The sequence below is a fragment of the Copidosoma floridanum genome, unplaced genomic scaffold (assembly GCF_036245765.1).
Source record: "Copidosoma floridanum isolate Cflo_tuat_1 unplaced genomic scaffold, Cflo_Japanese_pri ptg000020l, whole genome shotgun sequence".
NCBI lineage: Eukaryota > Metazoa > Arthropoda > Insecta > Hymenoptera > Encyrtidae > Copidosoma > Copidosoma floridanum.
The window spans coordinates 4,020,623-4,029,951 of record NW_028321897.1 but is presented as its reverse complement, the minus strand read 5'-3'; the positions used below and the strand labels follow the sequence as shown (position 1 = coordinate 4,029,951).

Sequence of the window (9,329 nt, the reverse complement as noted above, 5' to 3'; positions counted from 1 at the left end):
ACTAAAGATTAAACATATTACCACTCCAAAGTTGGTATTGGACATGCATCAACAAAAGCTAAAAAAGTCACTGATTTACCATCCTCTGAGACTACATATGGATTGCCAGAAGATAGATTGATGTATGGTTTGTTAGTATCTACAAAATCAAATTTATAGAGTTTCATTTTTTACGTAGTACTGTAAAAAAAAGATAGTAATCATAATGATAACAATAATAATAAACGAAAAAAAATTTAACAATCACTCACCAAACACGCAAACGTGAGTATCAAGACTCTCTTCTTCATCAAACGAAGATCTTATTTTACAAGTGTAGTTACCTCTATCATCGTGAGTAACATTGTCAATAATAAGCTCAGACGTTACAAGATTGACTAAATTATGAATTCCTTTTTCTTCTACTCTTACGGTATTTGAAACTTTTCTAGAAGTCTTATAAGCACACGTTTTTCATTAATTGAACATCACATTAAAAATATCTAATATTTCATATTTTAAAACATGAAACAAAAACTGCATATTAAATTCTAGCTGTGTTCAATTTACCACGTTGTGTGGAATCTCCCAGAAGATAGTGTAAAGGGATTCTCTTCTTATTTGAACTTTGCATGTAAGATTCAATCTCGAACCTATTGATACAGCTTTTTCACCGTCTATTCTTAAGATACTCATACATGGAGAGAAGGTAGTACTCTGAGCTTTTATTTTAATTGCATGTGACAAGTTTTTATTTTCAACAGTACAAGTATATACACTGTCCGTACCCCAATTTGCTTCTTTAATGACAAAACCAGTTTTGGAGTCGAAAGTGATCTTTTCGCTCAGTCCAAAAACCTAAGAAAATTAAAAATATTAAAAAGTTTGCGTCGTTTTCTGTATAAGTTTGTATCATGCATAAAGTATGTTTTACATGTCCATTTCTTTGAAGAGTCACTTTAAATTCAGGGGATGTCGTTTGACATGGTAAGATAAGGTGTTGAGAACATCCCAAAGCCAGTAAATAATAATTATCATTATTATTTATATGTACGAATGAACTTTTAGTGGCTGCGCATGAAAATAAACCATTTTTCAATAAGCGTTATATTAAGTATTATTAAAGTTTTTAAATAAAATTTAGTTTACAAAAAGATAAATCCAAAATGCGCATTACTCTTACATTTTACATAAACGTACACCCAACTGATACTTAGGTCGCTGTAGTTTTTATACGTCATACTTGTTATTTGTTTGCTTTCATCAGCACAACCATACCAGCCAGTATCTCCAAAAACGGTGGATAATCTTATGAATGTCTTGTGGGTACTCCAGACTTCTGGTGTTATAAGAGGCTGAGAGGTGGTCTTTTTTTTTAAATGCAAAAATTAGTGGTTATTATTTCTTTGAAGTATTTTTTTTCTACAACTCATCAAACACGAAATGGTAGAGTCATTCAACTTACCCTACCCTTTCTATCACTTGTAGGGAAATAAAAATTAACATAGCTGTTGCTTGTGCACGTTATGTTTAAAGTTTCTCCTTCATTTATCTTTAACTCAGTCACATTTGGATACAGTTGAGGCTTAAGTCCATGGCAGCCTAAAAATTTTGAATTTATATCCATGATTAAAAAGTAAGAAATCTTGTCTCGATTTGCCTCTATGAGAAAACTTACATACTATCTAGTAAAACATGGAAATTCTAATAGTTATTTACGTAACGAATGCAAAAAAGACGACTTCCCGAATGAGTCGTAATTAACTCGCACGAGTTACCATCACCGGCCACGAGTGCGAGTCTATCACACGCTAGCGGGAAATCGTCGGGCACGAGTTGCGTACAAGTTTTTTCGCAATAAGTGTGCGGAAAATAGGTGTTTTCCGCACACTTATTAAGAAAAAAAACAACCAGTCCTAAATCAAGGGAGAAGAAGGCTAATAGGTATGTTTGTAGCACTGAGCCTCCTAAAATAGTAAAATTAGATATTCTCATGCAAACTCAGCTTTTAGCGGTACTACCTTACAAGACAGTTTCATTTTTTTAAAGAACAGTAAGAGTAACTTCTTATTCATCGGCTATTCAAAGTACAAAAATAAATTCTCAACCTTTTAATAACTTCAATGTAAGAAGTTCAATGTAATCTACACTTTTAAGTGTTAGTAAACTAAGTACTAATCTAACAAAATCTTATTATTTAGTATAATAACTGTTGAAATATATTAGAGAATTAATGATGAAGTATAAAATAAGAAATTCTCTATAACAGTCTTTTTCTAATTTTATGATAAGAAATGTTTTGTTTGAGTACAAATAATGTGTACATGCTTTCTTTGATTATTTAGAGTAATATTGCTTACGAATGATACAGATTTCTAACTTTAAATAGAAATTTTAATTGTGAAATAGAGTTAATAATAGAACAACGTGCATCATTTGACTATTCTTAAGAACAAAATATATACTATAGTTAAGATATCTGAGATTAAATCTTGAATTAAGGGTTCTTTATTTTACTTGAAAGGGAACTTGTTAAAAACAAAATGTGAAAAAACTATACCAAAATTCAAAAATTTCATAAACTTGTAAAATTAATATTCTCACTCTCTCATTGGTATAAAAACTTTGTGTTAGTAACAGTTATTAACAAGCTATACACTATTGGCACAACGTAACAAAATTTCTGATCATCCAAATTTCGTCATGTGATTTTCTAAATACAGTCTAATGAAAAAAAACTAATAATCGTCGGACTCTGTTAGTCAGTCAACATACTCTATATAATCGGTAAACTTATTAATATTTGTATGTTAATGACTACTTAGGAGTGATCAACTACATCACAATTTTGTATTGATTTTCAAACGAAGTGAAATCCTTAACAGGAATATTTAATTAAGGAGTACATCAGGCCAGTTACTAGTTTTCAAAAAAGTTTTATTACATGGCACTACAACGATTTTTTTTATACGTAAGTTTCAAAACATTTTGCACAATGAGTGGATTAGGCTTCACAACAGCACAACAGACCAATAATAAAGATAATAGTTTAGTGTGTTTCAACAAAATTTCTTAAATAAATTTTGTCATAGTCTTCAGTCAAAATTATCTTGTTCTGTTTTATATTATCTTTATTTTGTCTTATCATTCAAAGAAAAAAAATTCAAGTTACACTTACAAAGTGTTGGTGATAGAAAATAATGGTAATTAGTAATAATAAACAAGACGATATCAATATAACTCTTGACTCTTCTAAGGTCCTGGTGATACAGTAGTAAGAACATTGCTGAGACTAATTTATTAAATTCATGATCTCCTAAAATTCTTTACATAATTTTTTTATTTGCACTTAATATTGATGTGCTTCAATTTATTTTGAATGAATTTTAAAAAACCAACTAATTATTCGCACCGTTGGTCAGCCAATCTATTCAAGATAAGCTGTAAATCAAATGACAATTCTTTTTTAATAACTGCTTAAGCACGAGCAACTACAGCATTATTTCATAATTATTTTCGAACGGAAAAATGTACTTGATTACAAAATTTAATTAAACAATATATCTTCTAAATTACTAACATTTAAAAAGGTTTTTTTTTCTTAGCATTACAAAAGATTCTTCTAATCATTACAAATTCGAAAAAAGTCTACATAGCTACTAATAAGATTGTTTCGAATTGCACTTAATTTAGATTTAAAAGTAAATGGAGAAGTTAGGTTTTCCATTAACCACGGATCTCTTAAGTTATAATTTAAGCGCTTTTTAAATACGGTCCAACAAAAAATTTTCAATATGCCACTTTCTAATTAATTAAAGTTATCTGACTGATCAAAGATTTGAGGTATTTTTAGAGGGTAGCGTAAATTTTCTATACACTATACTTAGTTATATAATTTTGTATGTATGTTCTTAAAAAGTAATGTAAGAAAAACATACAAAAACTGTAAGGTTTTTGAAAATGTACTTTAAGCTTTTGTTGAAAAGGGGCCCTTATTTGTTACCATCGGTCCAAAGAACAACTGCCGCTTCGTGCTCTCGGGTAACACATTACGCCTTTGTAATCACTTTTGACCTAACGGCAAAAAGTTTTTTGCACCCTCCGAGCCCAAGCACGCCTCTGACTAGGGCCCAAAATGTACCCACGAGCGCAAAATGGCACTTTGCACCCTCGATGAGAAAAACAAAATGTACGACTTGGGCCCAAACATACAATAACCACACCCTTCGAGTGCTCATTTGTTTGTAATTTATGCCCTAATGACGTAATGTACTGTTAAGTTTCTACAAAAACTATAATCAAAAAAAATTTACTGCGCAAAGCTTTACCAACAGTTTAATTTGGCAATACTCGCTAGAGCTTCTATACGTGTACATTAATGATTATTTTTTGGTTTTCGATCTCATCATTGATTTGTAAGTGGAAACAACCTTTCAAAATTTGACCTTTGAGCATACGTATTATTGTTTTAAGTTTAAATTTTTTAAATTTATGAATAGGCCAAATAAAACAGAGAACCGTGGGACCCGTAGAGTCCAAGCTCTCTTTTTTTGTATTTCAGCACTACCTCGTCAATTGGTTCGATTAATCTATCTCTAAAACTATGGTGCAAGAAGAATAAATCATAGAATGAGACCAAAAATCTTAAATGGGGCACTGGTAGATACCCTACTTTTTGCAGTTACTATCAATAATTTTAATTTATGCTTTCAAATTGTGCTGTTCATACAACCAGAGCGTTACTTATAAATTAAAAGTGTGTGCTTTAATGAATACATACCTGAAAGTGCAATAAGAAAACACAGTAGCTTTGACCACTGAAAAAAAGTCGGCAGATCCTTCCAACCTCGAGTGTTTGACATCATTAACTGTAGATATGCTTGAGTAGTTACGATTAAAGTAAATAATTGAGGCTAAAAAGTTGTAGACTTTGGTGCAATTATTTTTAAAAGTAGATCGATGCAAGTAATGTCTGAAAAATACACGACTAGTAGATATAACGCTTATTGAAGTAGAGCCTTTGGACCTCACTGCAGTGGTCAAACGTAAAATGGGAAAGCTTTTTCGACAGAGAAGGGAGGTTACTACGCCTTATCACCCATTGTTCATAGCTGTGTCGTTGTGATTAGTTGTACAGCAATTAGGCTAATTCTCGCTTTCAATCACCTGTCTTTGTCTTAATTGAAAACTTCTTTTGCAGGCCCCCTTTCCTCCTGTTACTAAGCTTAACCTTTTGACATTTTGGAACCTTAATTACGGTGTGTTTAAGTATTTAATGACGTTTGTAATAATTGTAAAAATGTACTGCTGTTAATAAAACTAAGTTAGCAAACTTAGGATAGCCCTCCACAACAATAAAGGACAAGTAATTAAGCAAATTCACTGTTTTTCCTTTGTTATCACTTGCTTTCTGAAGAGTTGCTGTGTAGTCGTGCAAAAATCCTACCAACATTAAAATGCCTTCCATAGGTTAAGAGAATGACAATTCTTCACAAAAAGTGACATTAAAAACATAATTTTTTAACATTTACATTTTTCATTAGTTGTATCTTGTTTTTAAAAGAATAACTAAAAAATAATTTAAATGCTTCTAATTTCTCAGTAACCAGATTTCATGATGTAATAAAAAAGAGCACGATCAACTGCTCGCCTTTTTACACTCGAAACTAGAATTGTGAGATCATCATTATTTAACTGTCGAGAGTCTGGAGTTGAAATAAAACTTTTACCGTGACTTGCAAAATACAATATAATGAATGAAAATTTCCTCTGAAAATATATTTGGATTGTAAGAGATTGAATTTGGAAATAGTCTGTTGAATGCAATAAAAAAAAATTTGTTAAAATATACAGAGTTTAATTCATAACGCACTGCTAATGAAAAAACATAAAATAATAATAATAATAATAAGAAACTAAAGTAAAATGTATAAAACAATACATGTATTGAAACTGTCTTATCTGGTTTAAAAATTTAGAATAATTATGGAACTCTTTAAAAAACATAAAATTTTCATAAGATAATCATATATTTTTTCTGGATAAACTTGCTATTTGCTATTTGCTTTTAAAGTTCTAGTCATGAAGTGGTCAAATATTTTTAATATTAGTGACAGTTATACCATCAAACACGTTTATATAAGATGGACTTGCGATTTCAGGTAAAGTGTTTACGTAGATATGCTGGCTTGGTCGAATTATTATATCGTCTGATGATGAAGTAAGGTTTTCTTTTTTGTAATCTAACTGTCGTTCCCCATTACAATTTTCATACGTATGATAGAGTTTCAGAAAACGTATTTTGATATCATCTTGTAAAAAATTTTTAATACTTTCAACCAGCATTGTAAAAGACGGCCTTAATGTCGGCTCTTCCTCCCAGCAATCGAGCATTATATCGTAACTAAAAAAAGGTAAGCAATGTAGAGTGACAGTTTTATGGAAATGGATTTTAAACAAAAACATTTATTTACATGTCATCAGTGGCATAAGGAGGCTGAGCCATTCTGTATCCCCTGACTAATTTCTGATACATTACTTCGAACCCTACACCTGCGTAAGGTATTTCTGCAAGGGTGAAGAGTTCCCATAGAACTACACCAAATGACCACACATCTGACATAGTTGAAAAGACTCCGTCCCTAATGGACTCAATGGCCATCCACTTTACAGGCAACTTGCCACCGCATTGCTTCTTATAGTTTTCGTCTTTGTACAATGTCTTTGCCAGACCAAAATCGCATATCTTGATAATGTTATTTTCCGCCAGTAATATATTTCTCGTGGCTAAGTCACAATGTAACACCTAAAAATAAAACAGGTAGTAAACACCTAAAGTTAGTTAATATGTTACAATCCAGCAACATGAATAATTGTATACAGATAAGTGCTTGCCTTTCTTTGGGAAAGGTACTCCATTCCATTTGCTACTTGATAAGCCCATAACAACAGATCCTCAGTGCAGAGAAATGTAATATCTTCATTCGCGTAGTCCCCTTTGTAATTAGAACGCCAACCTGGCTGGGAATCATCGTCATCAAAATCATCACTAAATTCCATTGGGCCATCAAATGTCCGATTCTCTGAGCCGTAAATGCTGGTCTCATTGCTTGGATTACTGTTGCTCGAAACCATACTAAATTCACTAAAGATCTTGTATTTTGTCTTACTGTTAAAAAAAATACAACGTATGTGTTATGTCTATGAGATTTACGATTTATAAGGATACAAAAAAAATTTCGATTATTTTTGATTGAGTAAAAGTGTTTTTTTTATAGATGTAAAAACTTAATTATTTTTGTAAAAACTCTGTTGCCAAATTACTAGGTGCTTTATCGATAAAAATCTGAATTGACGAACGGTAACATTAATTTAAACTTAGACCAAAATCAGTATATGGACTTGAAATACTCAAATAAGTATTCAAGATAAGTATTAATTAACGCAAGTATGTCCTCAAAACCAACGATCCTACTAATAATCTATTTTACAAACTATGCTATCATCAACAGTTTTAACTGTTTTAAGTAGTACATCTGTGATTGTGATTTCAAATCAAGTCGTTCATTTAAAGGAATAATAATCTTAAAATGGAAAACAGTTTTCTTGAATCCAAAATGTTCGTCGTACTGAAGACAACGTTTTTGAATTTCAATTCCATCGCTACTTGATACTAGTATACTACTTAATGACATTTTTTTAAATTAAGTTATATAATTTATTTGAATTGTTGTATACAAAATTAGATATTAATATCAATGCCTTATGACTCATAATTTAAAGACATAAAGTATAATGATAACGCTATGAATGAAAACTCTTTCAAGTTCTTTGCCTTATTCTTCTCTACATGCTAACGTTACTGATCAAACTCGGGCTTGCCCTCCATAACTTGCTCTGACACGTGATTATATTTATTTAGTTCTTTAACTATGAGATTTTGGAAGAGATGCTTAGTAATAACACAAAAACTCTTGCATGTTTTCATAAAATTTTTCTATCTTCATTAATTATATCTTTAATTTTCCTTCAAAACTATGATAAAAATCAATGTTCTTGTATTTTATATTAAAAAAATAAGTTTGAGTTAACGTATCGATGGAAAAATACAAGTATTTCCTTTGTCCTTGGTCTACTAAACGTATAATTGCTTCAGAATCAAAAAAAGTACAATCAGTAAAATTATTACCTATTTGATGTTTTCGTAATACAAGGGCCGATTTTACTTTTATCTAATTTAATTTGGTTAATAAAAGTTTGTCGATGATACAAGAGATAATTTTGCAGATTTCCAAATTTGCAAAGCTCAACAATCACCAAAAGCTCACCTAAGATGTAAAATAATTTTGTCTAATAAATACACTTTCTTTTATATGTGATTGCTCATAGTATTACGCGAATGCTTACGTTTGGCAATATTTTTTGTACAAGCTCCCAAAAGACTTGTAATATTCAAGTGTTGTCCCAGATAAATCATAATTTTAAGTTCCTTTGCCAATGCAGTAATATACATTGGATCTGCATTTTTGCGAACTGTTTTTACAGCTACAGTTGTCTTAGAGTTTTTAGCAAATATTTCATAACCAACGGCCTTATACACGACTCCAAAAGCTCCACTTCCTAATTTTTTATCTTTATGTGATGGAAGAGAAATATATTTAACGTTAGTATTAATCAAATTAGTCTTATACTTTTTAAAAATATATTTATAATCTCTTACCTAATTTTATTTTTTCTCTGGGAATCTCCCACCTTATATCGTACGGAAGAAGTTCTGCCTGCTCATCTACCGTAAGTTCTGGATTCATTAAATCAAGTTCCCCTTCCGTAAACTGGGTAAGACTAGATTCTAATAAAAGTTTTTCTTTAAACTGGAAAAGATTATTTACTTAAAATGTAATTAATCTATATAATTAAGTTTTTTGAGTTGATATGTACGTGTGTTGATAATAATCATATTTTTTTAATTACCTTTCCATGTTGTACTTGTAAGTATAAGTAAATTGATATAAAAGTAAGTATTGCGATGAACCATACTACTATTCCAGTATAAAAATTAGTATTTGGATTTCCTACAACAAAAATTGATTGCTTTTATCAAAGAACTTTTTCCTGATTTTAACATTAAATTCGGTCCATGCAATCAAATCGTTCATACTCAAATTTTTGAAGATAAATCATTATAACACAATCAGAATTTAGCTTTATACGTTAAAAGAAATTTTTTTTTTTTTAGTCCGATCTAAAGTTCTGAAGAAATATAGTTTAAAAAACAAAGAATTAGATGTTTAATCTTTAACCACAATATTTAAAATAATAACTTGTATCTTCTAGAAAAAATTTATACATTA

The 9,329-nt window shown here is 30.4% G+C and overlaps 1 protein-coding gene across 1 annotated transcript; it reads right to left on the bottom strand.

Moving 5' to 3' along the window:
• Positions 1-17: 17 nt before the first annotated feature.
• Positions 18-7,113, bottom strand: LOC149374329 (vascular endothelial growth factor receptor 1-like). The gene is made up of 5 exons (XM_089594019.1): positions 6,874-7,113; positions 6,453-6,784; positions 6,254-6,382; positions 252-427; positions 18-139 (listed from the first exon to the last, which is right to left on the bottom strand). Exons 1-5 carry the CDS (start codon positions 7,111-7,113, stop codon positions 18-20), a joined length of 999 nt encoding a protein of 332 aa, XP_089450145.1.
• Positions 7,114-9,329: the final 2,216 nt, after the last annotated feature.

What these genes read in the sequence shown, in the direction of transcription:
- LOC149374329 (XM_089594019.1), bottom strand. Translation starts at nt 7,113, where the DNA reads ATGGTTTCGAGCAACAGTAATCCAAGCAATGAGACCAGCATTTACGGC. An exon ending in CCTTATGCCACTGATGACAT is followed by an intron (nt 6,383 to 6,452) that starts GTAAATAAATGT and finishes ACCTTTTTTTAG; the next exon opens with TTACGATATAATGCTCGATT. An exon ending in TACTCACGTTTGCGTGTTTG is followed by an intron (nt 140 to 251) that starts GTGAGTGATTGT and finishes TTGATTTTGTAG; the next exon opens with ATACTAACAAACCATACATC.